Source organism: Peromyscus eremicus, chromosome 3, assembly GCF_949786415.1.
Source record: "Peromyscus eremicus chromosome 3, PerEre_H2_v1, whole genome shotgun sequence".
NCBI classification, from domain to species: domain Eukaryota; kingdom Metazoa; phylum Chordata; class Mammalia; order Rodentia; family Cricetidae; genus Peromyscus; species Peromyscus eremicus.
In genome coordinates, this window is record NC_081418.1 from 150,589,920 (window position 1) to 150,617,258 (window position 27,339).

Consider the following 27,339-nt stretch of genomic DNA (forward strand, 5'->3'; position numbering starts at 1 on the left):
CATGTGGAGAGTTGCATTCATGTGCACATTACTCCTGCCCCCTCCAACACATACATAATTAAAAATAAATCTTTGGACTGGAGAGATGGCTCAGTGGTTAAGAGTACTTTCTGCTCTTGCAGAGGACCTGGGTTCAATTTCTAGCATCCATTATGGTGGCTCACAATCATCTATAACTCCAGTTCAAGAGGATCCAGCATCTTCTTCTGGCCTCTGGAGATACCAGATAGACAGACAGACAGACACACACACACACACACACACACACACACACACACACACACACACATATGAAGGCAAATAATTATACACATAAAATAAAAATAAATCTTTAGAATAAAGGTGAAACTCATTTACAGCAAAAAACATCAAAGAACCTCTCCAATATCAAAGATGAAAAGGCTAAATAAAAGTGGAATTTCATAAAAGAATGAAACCTCTCCAGAGTATTATAGAATTAAACATTTCTATTTTACAGCAAAAAAAAAAAAAAAAAAACTTAGCTGTGTCATGTGTGCTCTAAAGTAATTAATTGAACTATTCTTGCATTGAGTATTTTTAATACAGCATTCATTTATTCTGGGTACCACATTCACTTACATAATGATGCCTTTCATTATCCAAGCATTATGTAAATGAAAGCTTTTGCCAACAAAACATCACAAATCTAAATTACATGGTGTTTTAGTTTTATTATATGTTTATGGCCTCTCATTATTTTTCAGCTGAAAAGTTAGAAAATCAGTTGAATTTCCTTTTTTTTTTTTTTTTTTTTTTTTTTGACATAGATTCAACTTGGACTGAAGATGTGAGAGGGTGTGGAGTTTTGATGAGAAATGTCCCTACAGGCTCATAAACTGCAGTGTGTTGTCTCCAGTTGGTGGCGCTCTTTGGGGAGGTTATGGAACCTTTAGGACATGGATTCTTGCTGGAGGAAGTGTGTCACTGGGGGTGGGCCTTGAGGATTTATAGCCTTGCTATGCCCACTCTACCTCCAGCTCTAGGGCCTTAGCAGGCTGAATCCTGGCTATTCTAAGTCAAAGGCAACCTAGTGAGGATGCTCCCCTGATGAGAACGTCTAATATAAAGCCATCATGAACTGATCATTGACAAATCCTTCAGGCTACTCAAGAGTGTGCTTGCAAGTGATGGAAGAGCAGATGGGATGTCCCACTGTTTGTGGGACAGGTATGACCAAGACTACTTCTGGGGGCTGCCACCCACACATCAGGGTGTCCACCACCCAGCTGTAAAGAAATTCCATTTTTCTCTGGAGTGACAATATATCTCCCTGTGCACAGAACCCACTTCTTCGGAAGCAGAGTTGATCACCAGTCTGGACTCCCTTTCACATAAGCCTTTCTCATCCACTAGGGTTTGACTATGAATACTCATGTCCTGTCAGTCCACGGGCTTTTTCTTCTTCTGCAGATCAAAACAGAACCAGAAGGTAGTTGTGTGTAATCACAACACAGTACGTCTAAACTTGTGAATGAAATGTTTGCGTGGGAACTCAGCTGCTCTGCAGACTGACTTCTGAAAAGCTTGACTAAAAGCATATACTCAAGAATGGAAGTCACTTCATTGAAGATGATGGGCATCAAAGAAAAAAAAAAAAGAATGGAAGTCGCTTCCAAACCCTGGTGAAAACTGACAAGGCAAGGCAGGTGTCATTCATACCCTACTAGAGTGAAGGAGACCCATTTATTCTTTAATAGCACTTAATTACTTCTTACTGTTTACAAAAGCAAACTCATTTAATGGTAGAAAATTAGGCAATAAAATGAAGTACAAAGGAGTATACTTGACAGTAAATGTATAACACACGTGAATGATGATGACGAGACAGATTGATGTAGACGTAGATGATATACATGATATAGTGTAAATATATAAATGGAGGAAGAATAATAACCACCAAACAAACCTACCATTCAGAGTCAGCCTCCATTAATACACTGATTCCTGTCTTGCATACACACTAATAGCAAGAATGAAAATACTCACACAAGTATATGCGAAGAAGTCACCACACACACACACACACACACACACTTAATTGCCCTCATCAATGTTTCTGTTTTCATGGCTAGCAAGAGAGAAGAAAAAGAATACATTTCAGTGTCTCTAAAATAGTGGCTTTCAACCTGTGGGTCCCAACCTTTCACAGGGTTGAATAATCCTTTTACAGGGGTTACCTAAGACCATTGGAAAACACAGGTATTTACCTCATGATTCATAACAGTAGCAAAATTATAGTTATGAAACAGCAATGAAATAATTGTGGGGGTCACCACAACATGAGGAACTGCATTAAAGGGTTGCAGTGTTAAGAAGGTTGAGAACCACTGCTCTAAAGGAACATGACTCCTTCAGAGCTGGCTTTCCTCCCAGAAGGCCCTCCTCCTCTCTCTGTGGACCTTATTAGATCTTCCAATTGTCCTTCTATCAGTGTCTCTAATGTGGTGAGGCTCTCTGCTCCTGTCCTCAGACCCAGAGCTGGCATCTAAGGAGGCGGGGCCAAAGCCTCTACTCTGAAGGCCAGGCTAATGGTTACTCATCAGATCTGTGGTGTCTGCCGCCCTAGAACCGCCAGCTGCCCTTGCTCAGCCTTGGGAACTTCTTGTTCCTTTGGTATTTTCGGTGTTTTGTATTTTTCCTAAGGGAAGGGAGGACACGTCATGGCTCTCAAAATGGCATGTACAGAGTATAGAGAGTGAGATGTGTCCACTGAGGTATATCCACGGACACCCCCTTCAGCTTTTATGGCTATTGCAGAGTTTTTATGGCTACTGTTTTTGCTGTTTGGGGTGTGAAGAGATATTTTTAAAAGATTTCTTAACACCCACCTCACTTCGACTTTTCCGTGGCAGACACAAGTTGTGGCTTGTGACAGGGTAGGTACAGGGAGCATAAGCAGCTATTTTAGTTGAATCCAAAGCCTGTGTTTGTCTTAGGTAATAAGTAAACACATGCACAGGTGTGTATATATATGTATATATGTGTGTATGTATATATAAAATCAATAGGCAAGTAAATTAATTTATCTATTCTATTAGTTACTTTTCTTATTACTGTGGTCAAACACCTCATAAAAAGCAACTTCATGGAAGAAAGGCTTGTATTTGCTCCTGGTTTGAGCACATGTCCATCAAGATGGCCTGTGCCCAGGCTGCCCTTTCAGATTTAGCCCTCCCCCGTCATCAACATGACCACACTAATTCTCCAACTCATCCCTCACCTGGAAACAAGGAAAGAAAGAGTGAAAACAGGGAGAAGAAAGAGAAAGAAGACCCAGAACAGAACTAGAAACGATGGGCAACAGGAAGAGGAATCAGAAACAAGCCAAAAGATGGAGTCAGGTGACCTGAAGCATCTGTCATACATAGTTCTTGAGGTACAACGAGAAAAGGGAACAAAAGTTATTCCATTCCTTTCACTGGTCTATTCCGTACCTGCCACAGGGAATGTGCTTTGAACAGAGAAAATAGCAAAGAGGAGGCGGCGAGAGAGTATATCTCCCTGGCTGCATTCAATATCAAGGACTAATTATACACTCATTTTATCTCACCTTCAATTATTTCAAACCGTATACTGCCAACAGCCCCAAGCAAAGCTCAGCAGACTGCAATCTTGTCGATTCAGTAGCTAGGTTAAAACAGAGTCTCAGAGTTAATTATATTACAGTTGTTGGAAACAGAACATCTATTTTCATTGCCTGTGATGATCTAAGTGTGAGCAGATTACATCAGCGTTTAGAGGGAACTCTTTTCCCTGCTCACACCTATTTTAGATGTAGGGCAAATAGCAATTTCTTCCAATCTGTCCTGAGATAGTGAGCTTAGGCTAAAAAGTATTTAGAGTAACAAACTTTATGTCAAATATGGAAAAAATTGGCCATTGTACTATTTCTCTAAAATATAGATAATATTCAGTATTCTTCATCCACTTTTCAAACATGAGAAAGAAAATTCAGTGAAGGAAATAGTATGGGCCACACTCTAACATGTCTTAAACTCTAAACTGCAATGTGTTAGGGTAAGAGACCAAACATATGTATATTAAGGATAAGTTTGAAAAAAACAAAACAGGCAAAAAGTTGTTGTTTTAGTTACTTGTCTCCTGGCCCTGACAAGTGACTTGAGGAAGAAAGGGTGTGTTTTGGTCCACAGTTAAAGTCCAGTCCATCACAGCCGCAGGTGTTTGAGGTAACCCTTCCACCTGCAGCCTGGAAGCAGAGAGAGATGAATGTTCCTGCTCAGCACCCTCTCTCCTTTTTATGCAGCCTGAGACCCCAGCCCACACAATGATGCCTTGTTGGGGGATATTTGTACTTTGTGTGAATATGTATTTCTGTGATTGGTATAATAAGAAGCTGAATGGCCAATAGCTAGGCAGGAGGTGTAGGCGGGACTTCCAGGGAGGGAAAGGAAGGGGAGGAGGAATCCAGGCACACAGGAGAAGAAGTCAGGAGACGTGGGGAGGAAACAGGAGGTGCAGGATGGAAGAGCGGTGACACCACATGACAGAACGTAGATTAATATAAATGGGTTCATTTAAGTTAGGAATAAGCCTAAACTATAGGTTGAGATTATAATTAATAAGAAGTCTCCATGTCATTATTTGGGAGCTGGCTGGCAGGACAGAAAAAGACTCATTACAATACCACCCACATTCCAGATGTTTCTGCCCACTTCAGTCCCTGCCAGGTGTGCCCAGGTGCTTGTCTCTGGGTTATTCTGGATCCTGTCAGGCTGACAATGTTCACTGTCACAGTTGGTGACCTGTGTTTATTATTAAACTTTAAACATATTAGTCCACAGCTCTTAATGGGCTGGGCAGACAAAGTGTCAGTCAGACTCAAGTGCTAGGCTAGAGGAAGCAGCGGTGATGATGCTGAGACAGAGGCAGCCTCCCAGGGGAGAATCTCAGGGTTCTCTCTGCTCTGCTCTAACAGCCTTCTTTCAGGAATTGATTTGCATTAGAAAATCTCTAATTTGGTGTAAAAGAAAATCTCTAACATTTAAGGAAGAAAGAAAAAAAGATGCCGGAGAACTTGAGTTTTTTGTCACAGTTGACATGAAGGTTATCCATTTAAGATGCTAAAGGAACTTTAAAGTAGCAAATGACCTTATTATTGGTCACCTAGGGGAGAGGTCAGATGCACACTGTCTGCTGGGCTTTCAGCCACAAGCAATCACTATTTCCAATGATTTATTTTTTCTCCATGCTTAATGTGTTTGAATGTAAAATAACCCCTTTGTGTCTGGTTCTGTGGCACTCTTTGGGGAGGCTTGCTGGAGGAAGTAGGTCAAATGGGATGGGTCTTAAGGTCTTATCATCTATCCCCAGGGCCTATCTGCACTCTGATTTTGAATTGCTCAGATGTGACCAAGTAGCTTCATATTCCTGTGGCCAGAGCTGAGAGTTGTTCCTGCGTTTGTGTCTTCTCTGCCATGATGTGATGTGGTACCCTCAAACCTCGAGCAAACACAAGCCTTTCTTCTGTGAAGTCGCTTCTTATGAGGTGTTTGACCACAGTAATGAGAAAAGCAACTAATAGAAAAGACAATTTATTTGTCTATTTACCTTAAATAAGATTAATCATGTACTATAACACAAACATATATATACCTGTGCATGTGTTTACCTGTTACCTAAGACAAGCACAGACCCTGAATTCAAACTAAAATAGCTACTTATGCTCCTTGTACCTACCCTATCATGAGCTACAGCTTGTGTCTGTCACGGAAAAGCCAAAGTGAGGTGGGTGTTAACAAATCTTCTGAAAATACCTCTTCATGCCCCAAACAGCAAAAACAAAGCCACGTGCATATTTATTTCTGTCTCATGCTTGTCTTCACTAATTCCTGTTTTTATTTAACAAACATTTGTTCACCTGTTTTGACAGAAAATGATAATCATGAAATTAATTCATGATCTTTTGGAAAAGATTAAAAATATAATTCAGAAAAGGAATATACGTCATGGCCATAAGCACATTTTTAATCACTGGGATGTTTCTTAAGAGTGCTTGCTGTCTATATCTGTATTCTTTAAATGAGATCACATACAAATGTATTTCCATTTCAAGAAGGTCTCACTATGCAGCTCTGGATGGCCTGGAACTCACAGAGATCCACCTGCTTCTGCCTCCTGAGTGCTGGGATTGAAAGCGTGCACCACCACACCTGGATTATTTTATGAGGAAAACACCAAAACCAACCAAACAAAACCCTTTAAGTCAAAAGTAGTTTGAAGTCATTTAAAGACACTGGATGGATTTGATTTTTTTAGATTTGGGGTGAAGTAAATATATGGACTAGGTTCCCAATACCCACAGCAGAGCTCCTGTTTCACTGAATGGCCAGTCAATGAGATGTCAACTTAGCCATGGATTAGGCCCAGTCAACGTGATGAGGGCTCAGTCAATGAGACCCAGACTCAGTCAATGGGATGTAAGCATGGTCAGTGGGAAGAGGGATCAGTCTGTAGGATGTCGGGTCAGTCAGTGGGATCCAGATTCAGTCAACAGGATACGGGTTCAGTCAGTGGGATATGAATCCAGGCGCCTTGAATACTGAACTAACCTAACGGGGGGAGGGGAGAGATGAGGAGTTGGGGGCCCTTGATGTTGAAGGCAGATTCCTCACTCTGCAGATCTTTTAGAGTTCTTTCCATTTCCCTCCATCAGGACCCTCCCTACGGTTCTGAGGGCCTTAAACAGAGTCTTAACTGTAGGCTAACTTCCCTGGGTTCCTCCCTGGGTTCCTAACACCACTGAAGGAAGAACCCAGTTCAGCAGTCCCTTTTGCCATCTGATCTTTTAAGCATTACACATTTCCAGATTGTCTGTTTATGACTGATTTTGTTGGAAGCATTTTTACTCAAAGGGTAGGAACACTTTAAAAGTTCTCAATACATGTTAATTCTTTTCTTTTTCCTCCACAGAACGCTGAAGTGATTGATCCTCCCATTATCAAGCAGCACAGGAGACCGTGGGTGCATCTAAAGCCTTTCTCTTTATTTTTGCTGCTCTGGTAGTTAAAAATAGAGAACATGCTGTTTTGATGAGAAACTATTTAATTATTAATGCAGCTGAATACTTGCTAATCTTAGGAGCCATCTGTATTTACCTCTTCCAGGTCTTTCCACTTTTATATCCAATCACTTCCCAAGGCTTCTACACTTTTCATGAATGTCTACATACTATATCTATAGAGAAGAGACATCTGTCCTCCTTCCCATTAGACCTAAGGCAACTATTGTTTTCCAAATGGTTGTGGCTTTTCCTTCTTTTCATGATTTTCTGATGAGAACAGATTTAAAAATTGGGAGTCAAATATAAATCATTATTCCTGCCATTTCTACAAACAGAATACACTATCCTTGGCGGGGGGGGGGGAACAGAGGAGAAGGAGTATGTGTATAAATAATTTTTATTTTTGTAGTTTGTTTCTTAGCTCTGATGTATTAATCTTTGACCTGGATTGAATCCCTGTTCCCTCCTCTGATGTGAGATGGTCTTTGTGTACGCTGTGAATATGTGTTGCTCCCATTGGTTAATAAAGAAGCTGCTCTGGCCTATGGCAAGACAGGTTATAGCCAGGTGGAAAAGATACAGAGAGAAGAAAGGCAGAATCAGGGAAGATGCCAGCCTGCCACCCAAGGAGCAACATGCCAGCAGACTGGTAATGCCGCAGCCATGGGGCAACATATAGATGAATAGAAATGGGTTAATTTAAGATGAAAGAGCTAGCTGGCAAGAATCCTGAGCCGTAGACCAAGCAGTTTGTGATTAATATAAGCCTGTGTGTCTATTTGGGACCAAGTGACTGTGGGACACAGGAAAATTTCTAGTTATACCCCTCCACCCAAAGTTAACATACATTATGAACCTCAAGATACGAGCTTGGAAATGGGCTCATCATAGATTGCCACAATTAGGTCATGGTTAGAGTGGGCCCTAGCTAGCCCTATCCCCTTATAAGGGAGATGCTAGAGGAGCAAATACAGGAAGGAGGCCATGGAACCACAGAAGCAGAAACTGGAGGGGTGAGGGTTGATTCTGGCCAAGAGCAGAACCTTTTTGGGGTGGGGAAAGTCCCTTCCCAGAGCTCAGACAGTTCAAGGAGCACACAGCAGTGCCGGAACCTGTCTCCAAGGCTACGAAAGAATGCACTTGTTATTTTAAGACACTGTTTTTGTAATTTGTTGCAGCAATTGTGATGATTAGTCTTTGAAAAACATTTAATTCCATGTATCATTTATTTGTGTGTGTGCACACATGCACATGTACCACAGCAGGTCAGAGCACAACTTTCAAGTCACACAGTAAGTGGGAGTAACAACCACAGTAAGGACTATGTTACACCCAAACTCCAAGAAATTCTCTTGCCACTGTGTGCTTTCTTAGTTAGAGGAGCGGCCAGAGGCAACAACTTACACTCCATCTGAGAGAGGATACATTGAAATGCCCTCCACTACTGGTCCTTTACTAGTTACTTACAGGGAACAGGTCCCTGAGTCTTTCCTCCCTTTCTTTCTCCCTCCCTTTCTTTCTCCCCTCCCCCTCCCTCCCTCCCTCCCCCACCCTCTTCCCCCCTCTCTCTCCCCCTTCCCCCCCACCTTTCTCCCCTTCCCCCATCCCTTGCTCCCTCCCCCCTCCTTCCCTCCCTCCCTTCCTTCCTTTAGTTTGGTCTTCTTTATTTCTTTGCATGTGTATGTTTGTGTAACCATTACTTATAAATGTCTCTATTCAAGAAAAAGAAGCAAGCTCACCAGTTGGGATCCACCACCTAACCTAGTTACAGTTATCTAGCCAGGGACTTTGCAGCAGGATAGAGCACATGGCTGTAACCAATCAGGTACCTGCCATGTTCCTGTTCCTCCTCCTCCTCCTCCTCCTCCTCCTCCTCCTCCTCCTCCTCCTCCTCCTCCTCCTCCTCCTCCAGTTCCCTTCCCCAAAACCTCAGGCCATTTAGTTTGGTGATTCTTCATGGCAGAATTGCTGTTCGCTCAGATAAACACTTCAACATTTTTGCTGCATCTTGGTTCACTTTTAACCACTCCCAAACCCCATTCCAGCATCCCATTAGTAGCTAGAAATGAGACTAGGCCAGGCCAATCAGATCAGCAAACACAACAGATTAAAGCTCCCTCAAACCCCACAACCAGTTTAGAAACATTCAGCAATGTACCATAGTCTCCTTACCTGTACTTCACATTGTTCCAGATCTGAGTCCCAGTTACTCACACTAAATTTCTTATTTTTGAGTAATTGGCTCTCAGCTCTAGCATGTATTTGCAATAGTCATGTGCGTAGTATCCATTTATAATCAAATAATTTAGGAAGTGTCCCAGAAATGTACTCTGGGACCGCTTGTATTACATATGTATGTCAGCTAGGCCAGATAAAGGACAGTGCCTATCAAATCCGTGCCACAATGACATTTGTCCTAAAATCCTGTGATACACAGGAGGCTGAGTCCACAGCCATCTTGTTCCTTCATAAGCAAACCATGCTTTTCTGACTGTAGAATTTTGCTCCTATTTCTGATGTTTAAAATTTTGTTACAACACATCTAAATGTGAGTCCTTTCTGTCAGCTTCAGCCTGGAATATAATAAATAATTCTGTGTGCCAGGTCCTGGTTTGACTCTGGAAGGGTTTTTAGTGCTTAAAACTCTTTGTATTTTAAAAAAAAAAGTTAGATCTGATGATTGCTTGTTTTTAATTCTTTCTTGCTGCTATTGCTTCCTCCTCCTCTGGGGTGTGTGTGTGTGTGTGTGTGTGTGTGTGTGTGTGTAGGCCAGAGTTTGACACTGGGTGTCTTCCATCTTTCTCTATCACTCTCTGGCACAGCCATATCTGAATGGAATGGCAGAAGTCATAAGGCCAGCACAGCTGCTTGACAAAGACTCAGCAGAGCTGAGCCACATGATGGCTGCCATGCCACCTTTGGTTTTCATCTCCACCTGTTACATACTTGGGCACTTTTAATATTTGCACAATTTGGGGATGTTGGGTTGATGGACAATTTCTTATGAATCATTTATGCATTCTCCCAGGAATACTGCATCTAAGCTTCCCCAGGAAAGTCCTGAACATACTATCCCCCCCACTTTTAGGGAGATATCCTTATCTACTTGAAGGTCCTCCTTATGCCTTGGAGGTTGTGACACATAAAGAAGCCAGAGGTCTCTTCATAGGGCTATGAGACATTCTTGAAACATCTGTCCCTGTATTGTCCCTGTCATTCCCCCCGATGACTCCTTACACCCTCCGCAGGCCCCATCCACTGCTGGGGATGGCTCCCAGCAACTCTCCACTTTCTTGGGTTTTGTTCTTGGCTTTGGAGATAGGGTCTCTCACAGAGACTCATGGATTTGGCTAGACTAGTTGACCAGAAAGGTCCAGGAATCTATCCTTCTCTACTTCCCCAAGCTCTGGGGTGATGGGCATACACCACACCACACAGGCTTTCATGTGAGTACTAGGATTTGAACCCTGGTTCTCATGCTGGCACTACAAACACTTTGTCCTCAGAGTCATCCCCCAAACCCAATTTCTTGGTTTTTCTTTGGAAAACCTAAGCCTGGGGGATTAATCTTTTCTTTTCCTTTATGTGATTTCAAATCATATTCATCTCTGTGTTATGGTGATATTTTATTTGTACTGAAATGTGATTTTATTTGTATGTTAATAAATAAAGTTGCCTGGGGGTCAGAGCTAATAGCAAGCCATAGCCGAAGTCTGGCAGTGGTAGCACACGCCCTTAATCCCGATCACATGACAGGCAGATCTCTGTGTGTTCAGGGATACAGCCAGCATGGAGACACATGCCTTTAATCTCAATACCAACCACAGAAGACCTGGGGGGTCTGTACAGATGGGCAGTGACGAGGAGGTCATGTGGTTGGGTTTACAACCAATGAGAAGGCAGAACAGAAAGTCAATAAAAAGGACAAACACACAGGAAGTAGGTCTCTTGCTGAGGAGGACAGCAGTGGCAGTGAAGGGTAAAGTTTTTAGCTCTTAGCTACTGCTCTGACCTCTTGGGCTTTCATCTTTGCATTGGCTCTGTGTTTCTTATTTAATAAGACGGTTACATCTACACTGTATGCTGTTTGTTTTCTCCATCTACATTCTTAAAGTTGAAATATGAAGGACTTTGCCTTTTGAACTGTATTGCTCTCTGCAGCATTCACTGTGGACTTGACTTCCTTTGCTTCCCCCCACCCCACACACACTTTTTTTTGTTTGTTTGGGTTTTTTCAAGACAGGGTTTCTCTGTGCAGCCCTGGCTGTCCTGGATCTCACTTTGTAGACCAGGCTGACCTTGAACTCACAGATATCTGCCTGCCTCTGCCTCCCGAGTGCTGGGATTAAAAGCATGTGCCACCACCACCACCCAGCTTGTTTCCCATTTTAACATAGATTTTTCTAATTCTTTGAGACTGTCATACATGCATACAATGTATTTTGATCATATTCACCCCCTCCCCCATTTCTTCCCCTAACTTCTCCAAGACCCAACCCTTACTCATCTCTCAGACTCCCAGCTTCCTATCTTTTATTTTTTTTCTTTTGATAATTCCCTGAATCCAATTATTGTTATCCATGTAGGCATGGGTGTGGGGCCACTACTGAAGCATGGTTGAGCTACCAGGGTCCACACTCCTAAAGGAAATTGACTCTTCCTTTCCTAGCATACATTAACTGTCAAAAGCTCCTCGACTTCATTTCGGTGGGGCTCCTGAGCCCCTCCACTTCCATGTTTTGAATTTTTCTTCTAGTCCCTCTGGAAAACCATTTTTATTCATGTCTTTTCCTGTACATATTTAAGTCATTTTTCCTTGGGTTATAGGATTTCAGAAGAAAAAAAGAATTACCTTATTTCCAAACCACATTTGGCTTCAGATTGGTGTGCACATTATTCTTAGTGCTGCAGGTGCCAATCATTTAGATATCGGTACATTTTGTTTCTGAGATCTAGACTTACAGAGAACACTGTGGTGCCGAGTCCTGAGCCTGCATCACGTCTGACAAACATTCGTCTCTAAGTTCTGCTACACTGTGAAGGGATCTTCTGCCCCATTGGGCAGGTTGTCTGATGACTCAGGGATCTTTCACAGAATTGAGTTCTTCACACAATGACAGAAAAACTGCACCTCCATCTTCCCAATACCAAGGGCTCCTGTCTGTCTTCTTCTTCCCACCCCGCACTGTCCTCCTGGAGACGCTGTTCATCCTGGCCATCAGAGCCCTGCTGTCTCTCGTGGGCACTCTTGGTCTGCTGCAAAGCTGTGCATTGTGAAGCAAGGTTGGGAAGCAGACACCTTAAGAAGAGATGCAGCCACAGTGGGACCAGCCAGGGGCCAGCCAGCTAGGAAAGCGACGCACTTGGCTTTGGGATTCTCTGTGTTCTCTGCCCTCAGAGCGTGGGGGTGAGTCACCACCACCTTCCATCTTCTCCCAGATTCTCATGCTATTCTGATTACACAGGATTGGTTTAGGATTATGACTCCCAAGCCATCCTGCACCTCCTTGCCGTTGGTGGAGATTCCCCACAGTCTCAAGCAGGGCATGGTGATGATTCTCTTGTCCTATTTTCAGTCGTCTTGTCAGGTTTTTAATCTGCTTATTTACGGTGATTTAGTTAAAACACTGAAAAAGATCATCTCCCCAGAACTGCACATAAACACCTGGTAATCGATGAAGTCGGACTCTGTGTCAGACACTCAACTGGACACTGACAATGAAAGGATGCAGGGAAAGGACTCAACACCTTTGGGAGGCTGAGCTTTGCCAGTGACATATGGAGACAGGCGTGCCATACAAAGGGTGTGTGTGCGCTCAGAGGTTCCCATGAACAGGTCTGTCAGATAGACAAATGATGCAAGAGTCTGAGACAAACAGGAGGAAATGGAATGGGATGAAGAGCTGTAATTCTGTGTAGACGATATGGTGAGCTAGTGAAAAATATTGATTTGGGATTTTAATACAGAAGTATACTGTAAGAGAACATTTTTTAAAGGACTTATGGAAGATATTAGGATACTATTATTGGAGTTCTTGGCCAGGGACTGTCATAGCCAGAACAAAGACTATGGAAATAATGTCAGTACAGTTTGCAGCTAATACGGAAGTCATACTGATGGGCTCTGTACTGAGTAAATATGGATGGTAACAATATCATACAAGACGGTAGTACAAGAAGGAGCAAGACACTCCTTACCCACAGGCTCGTTGAGGAAGAAGGGGCAGACAGGAGGTAAGTGCCAGAAGTTCAGGAGGCGTGCATGGCAGGGCCAGAGGTTCAGGAGGCGTGCATGGCAGGGCTGTGGCACACGAGAACTCACAGCAGCTGTGGTTGTCTGCACAAGAGCTATAGCAGGTCAAGTCAGTCAACAATCAGTCAACACGAATGGCGGGAGGGGATCGTGAGGCCCCACCCTAGCTGAGGAGCCATGGCAGTTGCTGGTTACTGGCGAACGGAGACCAGTCCTCTTTAAGGGCATGGCCCATGCTCTAGTGGAGAGTCCTATATCGTGTGCATATGAGTAGCGCTAGTGTGGAGTGGGAGCAGGACGAGTTGACAGGGTGTGAGAGATGGATATGACCAAAATACATTGCATATATATATATGAAATTCTCCAAGAATACATTTTATTATTTCTTTTTAAAGAATGACCGAAGGCATCACAGATAAAAAGAGGGTTGATGGGAATGATAACTGATGCATCATGAGACATCGAATGTGGCGTGTCTGTAGCACTTCTGAATGAATCTAGATGTACAGTGGTCTGGAGTACAGATGGTACCTGAGGTCTGGGATAGAGCTACACTAGTGGTGGTTGTGGCCGAAGTTGAAGGCCCTGGCTGAGTTCTCCAAGGGAAGGTGACCTCTCTAGGATTAAATCCTCAACAGGAAGAAAGATAGGGGAGGAAGGATTTGTTTTATCTTGGGATTTGGGAATGGTCCCCAGCTGTGGCAGCAGGAGGCTGCTTGCTCACATCTGGGTGGACCCACAGCTGGCTTTCTCCTTCTTCTCTTTTTATTCAGTTTGGGACTCTAGCTCATGAGATGGTGTGGCCACATTTACAGATGACCTTCTCTCCTCAGTTTACCCTCTCTGACATAGAACCCAGACTCTCACAGACACACTCAAAAGTGTACCTCACTGGTGCCAAGCATTTCTTGGTCCAATCAAGTTGATGCTCAAAATTAACCTTGACAGAAGATAAGTAGAGCTATACAGAGGAAGAGAGGAAGGGAGGGAGGGAGGGAGGGAGAGAGAAGGAGGGAGGGAGGGAGGAAGGGAGAGAAGGGAGGGAGATAGAGAGGGAGGGAGAGAGAGAGGGAGGGAGAGAGAGAGGGAGGGAGAGAGAGAGGGAGGGAGAGAGAGAGGGAGGGAGAGAGGGAGGGTCTCAAAAGTAACACTGGTGAACATCAACATAAAGGTAACAGATAAAGGGAGAAATCAACAAAGGAAGCCAGGCAGACAGATAATAATGGTGGGTCTCTGGGAAAACTGATTTCAAAAACACAAAAATAGCAGAAGTTGAGTCATGAGGATGAACAGATAGTGATTTCCACCTTCCAAATCATGGAGTTTCTACCACCAAATATTTATTCAATAATAACCTCTTAGTAACCAGAAACAGAAACTAGAAACTCTTACACAGCACAAATGCTTTCATCAGAAAACACTGTCATCCAATAAGAATCTGTATTATGAAGCCTGTGCCCCAGGGGTATTCAATGGTATCAGGCACACGTTATTATCCAACACATACTTGAGATACAAGCCTCTTTGTTTCACAGAATTTATGGCATGAGATGTAACCCAGGGAAAAAGAGAAATGGGGGGGGGGGGAGAAACTTGCAAGAGCTTCTGGTCTGAGGCCACCAGCAGACCTGTGACTTCTGCCCTTTGCCCTCTGCCCTCTCTGGCACTCTGTGGCACAGGAGAGTCCGATCTGTTTCCCATTAGTTCCCAAAAGCCATCATTAATCTTACTAGCATCTGGGAAGAGCTAGCTGTCAAAGTGGCATGGAGCAAAGACCACTAAAGATTCCTTTCCAATCTTCTGCCAAAAATCCTTTCCCAGGCCTCAGCCCTTTCCTCCCACCCCAGTCAAGGTGTCGGCAACTCCTCCACACAGAGAATTACTCCATTTTATGAAAACACTAAGTTTTCAACAGGTAACTCTGGTTAAAATACAAAAACACAGGAATAAAACATGATCCCTCACCAACCACGAGAATGCATCCACAAGGACCAGGACTCGTTATCATCTTGAGGAGAGGGACGTCTGAAACACAGGCATTGCCAGAGGAGGGCTCCTGCAGCCAAGGAGTACACTGGAAACACAGGATGTCTGTCACAGTGGGGTGGGGCTGTTGTAAGGAAGAGTGTTCCAGGCTTTTCTTTAGGTTCTAATAATGAGCATATGGGTGAAAAGAAGAAACTAGCCAAGTAGTGGCTGCTAAGATAAGAGACTCAAAAGGGAATGCTGATTTAAGGAAAAAGTACCAATCATACAGAAATACTGACAGGTCAAATAAGATGGGAACTGACTTAGACAATTGACTGTGACAATAGCACTGTGATCGAGGAAGAAATTCCAGAAACTTCCAAAGTGGAAAACATAAACTTGAAGATTGAAAAGGCCCACTCAGTGCCAAACAATGAGAGAAATCAGGCCAAAACACAATAATTATGAAATTTCAAAATATAGAGAATGGATGGGTGTGATGGCTCATATTCTGTAATCCTACTAGGAGGCTGAGCCAGGAGGATTGCCAGGAGTTTAAGGCCAGCCTCAGTGAGTGAGACTGCCTCGAAAACCAAAACCAAAAATGCCCAGTACAGAGCAGAACAGAACCAGATTGGAATGCAGGGGGCAGTAAAAGATCGGGTCACATACAAAGAGATCAGGACACAGAATGTCATTTCATTTCTCCAAAACACTGAAACTAGAAAACACTCAGCGAATTTCTTCAAAAGACTGAAAGGATTTACAAAAGAATGGAATTCTGGGGCTAGAAAGACAGCTTGGAGGCGGGAGAGGGGGGGAGGGGGCTGTAAGAGTATTTGCTGACCTTGCAAAAGGCCCAAGTTCAGTTACCAGCACCCATGATGGGGGTAGCTTACAAACTTCAGATACAAATTTCAGAGGATCTTATGCCCTCTTCTGGCCTCCAAGGGCATTGCACTTAAGTGCACATACACAGAGAGACACATAATTAAAAACAAAATGTTTAAAAGCATGTTTAGAAATAAAATCTCAACAAGAACATCCATAGTATACAAAAATATAATACTGACAATGTCAGACACAAAGAGTCTCAAAACTTTTGCTTTCTTTTACTTTTCCTGAAGAAATGCTTGGAGAATAAGAACTCAAAAAAAAATACAAAACAATATTTTTTAAAAAAAAATAAAAAACCTTTCCCAAGAAAAATATGATTCAAATTATAGGAATTGAGGCATTCAGGTAAAGAGCAAGATTAATCTGTAGGACAGTGGTGAAAGAAGATTCCAGAATGATTAGTCTTGTACTAGAGAATAAACTATGCATGTTTCTGGACCCATTCCTTTAAAAGGATGCTTTCTGGTACCCATTGGCATCATTGAAGCTCTCTGAGCACCTAGGGAAGGTCTGAGAAGTTGTGAGAGAGAAAAGGGCATTCAAAAAACAAAGGAAAGCAGAGATGGGACAAGCATTTGCCCCAGGTGGAAGGGACTAGAGCACCAGGCCCAGAGACTGTGGGAGCATGGTGGCTGGTACAGGTGACAGCTCTGGTGTGAAGCTGTTGATACTGATGGCTTCTTTTCATTTCTATTTTCTCAATGACAGACATGGATATTATTAGCTGGGAGGAGGTGATTGAGAAGGGAGTATTAGAGTAAAAGATGTAGTATAGTCCTTTAAAAATGGAGTATGAACCAACATGAAAAGTGTTATAAGACTACCTGCTAGTTCTTAGTGGCACATGGAAGAGCTCTCTGGTTACTCTCCCTTCAGATTGTTAGGCACAGCTAGGGAAAGGTGATGGGAGCAAAGAAGAACAGACATTATCCCAAAATAGGGACCAAGCCACGAATGTGGCTCACAAAGGTCAGTGTGGTCTACTAGGGAAAGTAGAGGTCACCTGCCATGGGGTGGGCAGACGTGGGAAGTGGCTCAATATAGACAGTGACAGAGCCTCCTGTGAAGAAAAGTCATTTTCAGACTTTAAAAAAAGGTTTGCAGTCAAAATATCAGAACATATTGATGTAAAAAGATGAGCAACAAAATGAGCAGAGATGCTGATAGACAGCCATAACAATTTATCTTAGACAGATGTAATTACTGTTTATCCAGGCGGGACATGGAGAGGGTTTAGTTGGAAGCTACCTCTGTAAGCAGTTATTTAGTGGTGGAATGCTTCTGTAATAAACAGCTCCAAGCCAACTGGAAATAGGAGGTCTTGTCAATTATACGTTAATGAAAAGCTTCCCTATAGTAACCTGTGGAGACCTGCGGTCTCTTTCCTGCTGGCTCATCATGTTAAGGTAGTCACGCTGTGCCTTGACTGTGGCTCATGCCACTCTTACTTCTGTATTGTTAATGTTTACAAAGTGTGGATTCTTCACCCTTCCCTATATTCTGTTACTATTTGTATCAGCTACTTTTCTATTGCAGGGACAGATCGTGACCAGACAACATACAGAGGAATGCTTATTTAGAGTTCCAGCAGGCTAAAAGTCTACAGTGGCAGAGTGGGGCCATGGTGGCTAGAGCTGGAAGTTGAAAGCTCACATCTTGAACACAAAAGGAAAGCATAAAGATAATTTAAAATGCCATTAGATTTCAAACTCTCAAAGCCCTTCTCCAGTGGCATACCTCCTCCAACATGCTGACACCCAAGCTTCCCCACACAATGACACCAATTCTGGACCAAATATTTAAATGCCTGAGACTATGGAGATATCTCATTCCAACTACCACATCAAAACATGGGTCAGACAATGACCTAAGCAAATCTTTCCCTTTAAATAGTGTGTTATGGCTTGAATGTGGAATGTCTCCAACTAGGTCATGTGTTTTAACACTTGGTCCTCAGCCAGTGATGGTGTCTGTGGTAGTTTGAATGTAACTGGCCTCCATAAGCTTATAGGGAGTGGTATTATTAGGAGGTGTGGTCTTATTGGAGTAGGTATGGCCTTATTGAAGTAAAAGTGTCACTTCTGGGGTGGACTTTGAGGTCTCATACATGCTCAAGTCACACCCAGTTCCTCAGTTCACTTCCTGTTGCCTGAACAAGATATAGAACTCTCAGCTATCTCCAGCACCATGTCTGCCTGCATGCTACTATGTTCCACAATGATGATAATGGACTGAACCTCTGAACTGTAAGCCAGCTCCAATTAAATGCTTTCCTTTATGAGAGCTGCCATGGCCATGGTGTCTTTTCATAGCAATAGAAACCCTAACTAAGGCAGAAGTTGGTACCAGGGACTGGGGTATTGTTGTGAGAGGCCTGACCATGATTTTGTTTAAAGGAATATGGACCTTGGGACTGTGGATTAGAAAGGCAGTTGAATGTTTTAAGTGCTGCTTAATGGGCCATCCTAGCAGGAACATGGAGGACAGGTTCTAAGGGTTCTGAGGGAACTGTGGCGGCCTGGCTCAAGAGGTTTCAGAGGAGAAGAATTTTACTATGTGGCCTAGAGATCATTCTTGTGCGTTTTAGTGCATTTTTGTGCCTGCCTGTTGCCTTATCTGAAGAGTCTGCCTGAGGCTAAAGTGAAGAGTTTTAGAGTTGGCAAAGGAAGTCTCAAAACAGCCTGGTATAGACTCTGACCTGTGGTTCTTAATGGTAACTCTAATCAAGCTTTACGATAAAATGGAGTAAGATGAGCAAGAAAAAAATATATGATGTAGAACAATTTGAGGAGAAAGAAGAACCAGGAAGTGGAATGGAGCTAAGTCCTGTGTTCAAGGAGATGAACAGATTAAGAAATAGAATAAAGGGAATGGTGACCTCAGGGCAAGATCCCACCCAGAGAAGTTTCCAACTTATGAAAAGAAATTAAAGAAAAGTTTAGAGCTGGGTGTGGTGGCGCACACCTTTAATCCCAGCACTGGGAAGGCAGAGGCTGGCAGATCTCTGAGTTTGAGGCCAGCCTGGTCTACAGAGCAAATTCCAGAACACCCAAGTTCAGGAAGTGAAGGGAAACTGGAAAACAGAAAGATGATGGAGATGTAATGAACGAAGGGGTCATATTCCAGCCCCAGCAAGCAGCAGAACTTGGCAGCTTCAGCCACATGGCTCTGGCTTCAGAGTCAAGGATAGAAGAAAGGGGCTATGGAACCTCCCTCCATGACTAAGGAAAGCTACTGAGGCCAGGCGTATATCAGGTGTGTCCCCGAATGGAGGCCTAAAGAAGCCGTTGTGTGAAGCTGTGAAGGAGAAGCCTGGATTGCCTTGGAGACCCCAAGACGTTAGAGATGCCAGAACCATGGGATACCTGCCAAAGAGAGCTGCTAATGGAAAGTGGAACCAGCTCAAGAGAAAATAGTGTGTTACAGTCAACAAATCTGAAAGGAATTGGAGATCTATAGAGTGTTTTGACATCAGACATGGAGATGTAGTGTTTGGAGTTTTCCTAGCTGGTCTTGCTTTGGTCTGCTCCCTTCCCTACATTCTAGAACAGTAATGTATATCCTGTACCATTATATGTTGGAAGTATGTGATCTGTTTTTTTATTTTGATTTTATAAGGGATTACAGTTAGGAGATTGCATGAATCTCAGAAGAAACTTTGAATTTTGGACTTTAAAACATTGTTGAGACTGTGATAGACTATGGGGACTTTTGAAGCTGAACTGAATGCATTTTTGCATTATGATGTTGTTACAAGTTTATGGGGCCAGGGAGTGAAATGTGGTAATTTAAATATAATTAGCCTCCATAAGCTTATAGGGAGTGGCACTATTAGGAGGCGTGACTTTGTTATAGTAGGTATGGCCTCATTGGAGTAAATGTGTCACTGTGGGGGTGGGCTTTGAGGGCTCATATATGCTCAAGTCACACTTAGTGCCTCAGTTCACTTCCTCTTGCCTGCACAAGATGCAGAACTCCTCGGCTACCTCTCCAGCATCATGTCTGCCTGCACACCACCATGTCCCACCATGAGGATAATGGACTAAACCTCTGAACTGTAAATCACCCAATTAAATGTTTCCTTTATAAGAGTTGCTGTGGTCACAGTGTCTCTTCACAGCAATAGAAACCCTAAGACAGGGTCTGAGGAAGTGGTGGCATCTTCAGGAGGTCTCACTGAAGAAGTGGGTTGCTTGGGACAGGCTTTGAGATATATAAGGCAGCCTCATTTCCTAACTCTCTGCTTCCTGATTCACCACATGAAGTTGCCAGCTGCCTCAGCTCCAGCTGCATCACCCATAATCTGTTCCTGCTGCCACGGTATCACGCTGCCCATCTTACCACCATGCTTTCTTACCAGGATTGACTGTGCCTTCTCAAATCATAAACCAAAATAAATCCTTCCTACCTTAAGTTGCTTCTTTCAAGCATTTTATGTTTGACAAGAAAACTAATTAATTCAAATGCAAGTTCACCAATTTACCTCGTGGAGTCATCTCTCTTCCAATCATGGCTTATCATGGAACCAGCTATAAACCCTTAGGTGAAATCTCTCCAACCACTTTCCAGTGCTCATAGTGATACCATTCATTAATTATTAAAACATCTAAATATTCACATCTATTGTGCAGTCCCACAGCTGTACTTTCAGATTTACTTTCATATCGGGAGAATCCTCACTTTTCTTTCCAGTTCACCAATTCTCTCTTCAGTTACGTCTAATCTGATGTCAATCCACTTCAGCAATTATTCTGTGCATTTCTAAAAGATCTATTTGTTTCTACTTTGTTTTTAACTCTTAATTAACACATCATGTTTTGCTACAATGATTTCATATTTTGTAACTTGGCATACCTGACAATTTTAGTAAGTTCTCAGGAACTTATACTAGTGATTATTTTGTTTTCCTTTTGTCTCTGAAGATGATCATTATCAATGACTAGAGTGTACTGAAGGGTTTGCTTATGAGACCGCACTTGTTTGAACAAAATGAGATCTCTGAGAGCATTTCTCTGGGTGAATTTATGTTAGTTTCTATTGGACACTGATGGCTACTCCCGACCTTCAGCCACATGAACCCACTTCTCAGGTTCAACACAGGGCGCTTTGAGTCTAGGGCCTGGCCTCCTGTTCTAAGCTTCAGTGTATGACCTTTACAGGATCCTACTTTCTGCTCTGTATTTGGGTTTGAGGAGGCTAGGGGAAGCATGTAGATGCCCTTGAACTTCTCGTGTGTTTAATAATGTATTTACAAGCACATTTAAGATCAGAATGTATTACAACAGGAGGTCCTCTAGAGGATCAATTTGGGACAGCAGTCAGCATGGCTTCATTGACTCAATCACATTATCCCATTCTTTTCAATAGTCCTGAGATGAATAATTTTATTCCCAATTAACAGAAAGGAGATTAAATAACTTCAATTACAGGACTAGTAAGTATAGAAGTATTAAACTTAGAAACAGGTCTATTGGAGGTGCTGGAGATTGAACCCAGGCATTGTACATGGTAGGCAAGCACTCTACCACTGAGCTATACACCCAACTCCTGACAACCATGCTATTTACCACTATGTAACACTGCCTCTCATATAAGCACTGTGCATTCATAGCCTCCAAGGGGCATTTCTTTCTCACCTCTACTATGCTCAATTCTAGTTTTAGGTCTTGCTTTCTAATATCCTGCTACACTGCAGATATCAAACTGAACGGCTAACCCTTGGTGCTAATAGTGAAACATTGCTGAGTTTGAAGAGAAGAGAAAAAAGAAGTCAGCAGAATGGACAGAAGTTTCAGGAACACAGTCTAAAACACAAGTCATAAACTTTAGAGAGACACTGCTTTGATTTTTTTAAGCCCGAGTTACTTCCCTTAAAAGTCATAGTATATTTTTGAAAAGTACATACATAAAATGTTTGCTAGGAAGCTGGGGAAATGGCTTACGTGTAAAGTACTTGCTCCCAAGTGTAAGGACCTGAGTTCAGATCCTCAGCACCACATAAAAGCCAGATGTAGCAGTGGGGACCTGTAACCCCAGCACTTGGGAGACAGAGGTGTGAGGATCCTGTGGCTTTGCTGGTCAGCCAGTCAACCCAGCTAATCAGCAAGCTCTAAATTTAGTTAGAAAATAAGAAAATATTTGTTTCAGAAAACTATTGTTTCAGAAAATAAGATGGAAAAGTAATTGAGAAATGCACACCATGTCGACCTCTGGCCTCTATGTGTATGTATACACACACATGAAAAAGGTAGAGAAGAAACAGAAAGAAAATATTTGTTGATGAATGAAGTCTGGTATTGCAAAAAACCTCCAGGCCACAAAAGGTCCCATTCATAACAGAGGAATCTTCTGGGTTGGAATGGGGTAAGAATATCTCTAGAAGAACCCAAAATGTGTTGTGCTTTGTCTTGTTAGGGACAGACTCCTGGCAGATCCCTATACCTTATTTTATGTTGAATAATTAGACGTCAGGGAGAGGATTCTATTCAGTGACACTGTAACACTTACTTGAATATAAAAGGCCATCTTTGTGCCAGAAGTTACCTTAATGTAATCTGACTGAGAACCCGGGCTTTCACATCAGGACAGGTCGCACCAAAAAACACTCTGAGATTTGACAATGTGCACATAAAGCATATAAGTAACACATAAGGAACTGAAAATCTACAATTTAACTCCTGCTAAAAATACTAGATAACCTGATAGCAATGAAGAAAATGATGGTATTTTTTTTAAATTATTTTGAAGGATACTTGAACAAACAAGTTTGAAATCCAGTGGGTCAGACTCACAGGTGTGTCCCGAACTCACTCTCTCTTTCCAAACAGTCTTAATTCACCAGTGGGCTTCATCAACGAGAGACTGGCCCCCAAATGCTCCCATAGTGGTTGTCAAGCATTCTGGAATTGATGCTAAGACTTTTTTTATCTGCCCTCCAAAGTCTGATATGGTATAGTCAATCTAATATAACCGCATGTTCTTGTACATTCTGAAAACATCGCTGTCTTGATGTGTGCATGTGGCAAATTGGTCTTTTCTTTGTCTTTGGTTTAATAAATCAGTTCTCAGTTGCTGGCTGGAAAGTCAGACCAGAGCTATGAGTAGTAATGAGTGGGCAGGATGCTGTGCTGGGCTCTGAGCAAAACAATCGATCCCCCTGTCATTTACACTATCTCTAACAGAGAGAGAGAGCCAAACCCCTGAGGAAGCATGAAATACCAAGGACTCCCATAATCCTGCCTAGTTTATTTACGATTCCCTCCTCCTTCCTTCCTGCCTGCCCAGATGGCTTTCCCCTTTGTTTCCCAGGCTGAATGATGCCCACTCCCTTTGAGATGCTGATGACTTCACAAACCTTCCTCTTGAGTGCCCACAAAGAGAAACCATGAAGTCTTACCTCTGTCGAATTATGCTGGGATTAGCTGTCACCAACTGAGTTTTGGATCCAACATCCCTGGTGTACTCACTTGACAAAGGAGGGAGATTACATCTAGAAATGCAAGAGGGAACATTTCAAAATGACTCACATACTTTTAAATCAAGTCGATTATAAGGACACAAATAGGAATGTTAATTCTGGCTCAATTCACAAATAACTGTTTTCGTCACCGTTCCCTTTTCATAGCCATTAGATGACTAATGAACCGTTAGCATCATCCAAGTGCTGGGGGGCTTGTTTTTTGTGTTTGTTGTTGTTGTTTGTTTGTTTTTGTTTGTTTGGATTTTTTTTTGTGTGTGTGTGTGTTGTTGTTGTTGTTGTTAGAAGAAAATGTCAGGGACAGAAGTAGATGATTTACCAAAGAAGAGATGATAACTACAGTGTATCTGTTTTGCTGAAAATATATTTGAACTATGGTGTCATACACCTGTAATCCCATACTTGGGAGGTAGAAAATACAGAATCCAAAGCAGCCTTGGTTACACAGTGAGTTTAAGTCAGCCTGGGCCACATGAAACCTTGTGTCAAAAGTAAACATAAGAATGAATGAATAAATAAATAAATAAATAAATAAATAAATAAATAAATAAATAAGTAAATAAATAGGGGCTTGAGAGATGGCTCAACCATTAAAAGCATTTAGTGCTCTTGCAGAGGACCCAGGACTCAGCACCCACATGGCAGCTCACAACTGTCTGTTATCTGATTCCAGGAGACTTGATAGCCTCTTCTAGGTTTTGCTGGAACCTACACACGTGATGCATATACACTCACAGGCATACTATACACATTCATATAAAATAAAATAAATCTTCATAAATAATGAGAAAGGAAACAACATTTGAAGTGGTAGAACAGAGCACTTTAAGCTTGAAATGAGGGCTCAGAAGGTAGAGGGCAGATGCCTATATATAAACACTGATGAATTATGCTATTTTCTCATGTTTTTCTTTATTTTCCAAAAATTTACATTGCAGCAGCACTTTCTGGGTCACGTACTATTCAGCTAACCTAATGCATGAATGATTTTTGTACATGTGGCCAAGGTGTAGGTGGATTAAGGTGATGACAGAGAGCACTGTCACCCAAAACACTGTGGTGTTCTGTACCCAAAAAACTGTACTGCTCTGCCAAGGGTAAAAGTGGTGTGTATGGGGAGGGCGGAGGAGGGAGTGGTACTCTCTGTGCACACAAGTGGAGACCAGAAGTCAACATTAAGTGTCCTCCTCAATCACTGTCCACCTTATTTTTTGAGACAAGGTCTCTCACTGAACCTGGATTTCACTGACGTGGCTGTATTAGCTGGCCAATGAGCTCCGGGATCCTCCTGTCTGTTTCCATGGCACTGAGATTATAGGTACCTGTCACCATGCCTGGCTTTTGCTTTTCCCACAGGGGTGGGGGTGAGGGTGAAACTCATACCCTCAAGCTTGTGTGGCTAGGACTTTACCAACTGAGCCATCTTCCCAGCCTAAAAAGTGATGTTCTCCATGAGAGAGAGCAGTCACCCCACTCCTACCCCCAAACTCCATCCCTGCCCTAACTGTTTCCTTTGGTAATGATGGCTTAGGAATGCATAGAGTGGGAAACACGGCTGTCTCACATCCAAACCTGTGGCTTTCTGCCTGCGGATATCAGGAGGTTCATGCATTTCCCTGTCCACAGTTCCTCCATGACCTGGAACTAGGATAACAACTTTGCCTGCCTTCCTGGGCCATGGGAAGGACTAAGAGCACTCTGCTAAAACTCTCTATTTTGATGTTTCACACAGCCAAAACTATCCTGTCAGAAAGACCACAGAAATCTGATTATGCATTTACATTATAAGTTGAATCTTTCCCCTCCAACCACATGTCAGACTTGACTCCTACCACATCAGGGCATGTCCAACTTGTATGATTTATTTATAGATAAAGATGTGGTCTCTGTGAGCTGTTAAATTTTCCCTATCAGTGTGCCCTGGAGACGAAACGTTGCCCATGCACCTATCAGCTGACCCGCTCCCGTCCCCACCTTCTCTTTCTTATGAGCCCCGTGACTCCCACCACACCAGGCTATCCAGGCAGAAACATCTCCATGTTGATTAAAAATCTCCCTTTCATCTGCTTGTGGGTAATAAAAAAAAAAAAAAAAACCACTGGGTTTTCTGGTAGCCACACACGGGTCAGTCAGCCAGCCAGCTGGTGATTTGTTAAATGTTCATTGAAAGCAAACGGGGGCATTGTGGAACACTGTGGAGAAGCTGGTCACAAAGCCCGTGCTTAAGCTACAAGTGTGATTGCACTGTTTAACTGTTCTTTGCAAAGACAAGATGGCTTCTCAAATAAAACACAGGCTAACATTTGGACGTGCCTCTTAAGGATGCTTTGATCTGGACTGCCCTTGTTAACATCTGAGAATCAACTGTAGGTTCTAAATTTTGCTAGGGAGTCCTTGTAACATGTCTTGTCAATAACAAAATAGTTTTCATATACAATCTTTTGATTTCTTCTGTGTTCCATGATTCATAATGCTGGATCCATTTATATCGTTTAACATTGGAGTAAAATCTCAAAAAAAATTCTGTCAATAAATAAGCAAACAAAAAAAACCCAAACAACAATAAAATTTGCAAAATTGGTTTCTCCTCTTAAAAGAGGGGTGCTGATAGCAAGACAGACTTTACATGTGGCTTTCTGAAAACTGATAACAGTGCATATTGGTGAAATGTCTGCCTTCTGTTCTGTAAACATCTCTTCCAGCACAAATAACAGGGCCTTTCCCTGTATCTCTTTCCTTAGGAAAAGTGCACTATGAGTTTAGCGCCTCAATTCCTAAATTGATAATTACATAGATTTACATAAAAGGCCCATTTAATACAGTCAAACTGTTTCTAATAAGGCATAATTGGATAAAGTGTCCCAAATTCCACATTATTGCTTGTTGGCACAATTGAGAAAACATTAGTTGCTTAAAGTATCTCCATAATGGTAATGCTTGTGATCCTGAAAGAGATCCAGGAACAGAAGAGTAAAATGGATGAGGAATGGCATGCTGGATAGGACACTCAACAAAGGAAAAACAGTGTGTGTGTGTGTGTGTGTGTGTGTGTGTGTGTGTGTGTGTGTGTGTAAAAGCACACAGAACAGTCTTCTGCACACAATCCAAAAGACTTCAAAACTGTTGCCATACTGTGACTGTGAGCCACACAGTCTGTCTTCAATGTACAATCATTATTATTTCTGCCTTGAAGTGTTCTAGAGAAATTGAATTCAAGAATTTGTTGTTATTGTTCTGAGACAGGGTCTCCTCTAGCCCAGGAATACCTCAAATCCCCAAGGATGATCCTAAACTTCTGATCCACCTCCCAAGTGCTGGGATTAGAGGTGTGTCCTACCACATCCAGTATTATCTACGTACCCTACCCACTTAACCATACAACCAGCCCCACAAAATTATTTTTAAAGTGCCACTTTTGGTTAAAGAATAAATGTGCATTATGAAAAATGGGAAATTGGTTTTTAACATTTTGAAGAATATGTCTAGAAAATGTCTGTACAAAGAACATTATGGAATACTTGAAGGACAGGCCTGGAGGATATTCTCAACTGTAATCTGGGTACACTGTATAGGCAAGTCTGTGTGGAGACTCTCTCCCCCCTACTTCATTTACCTATACCACAGCTTTCCAATCTCCCAGGCACTCAATAGTCCTGAACTTGTATAGTATCCACAGCAGATTGTGTAAAAGGTCAACCTATT

General features: G+C 42.4%; 1 protein-coding gene across 1 annotated transcript in view; it reads right to left on the reverse strand.

The window, feature by feature from the left end:
* Positions 1–27,339, reverse strand: part of St8sia1 (ST8 alpha-N-acetyl-neuraminide alpha-2,8-sialyltransferase 1) — a 137,688-nt gene that overhangs the window by 14,384 nt on the left and 95,965 nt on the right. The window contains exon 4 of the mRNA XM_059258765.1: positions 23,557–23,649. Coding sequence (XP_059114748.1) covers positions 23,557–23,649 — 93 coding nt within the window. The remainder of the gene's footprint in view (positions 1–23,556; positions 23,650–27,339) is intronic.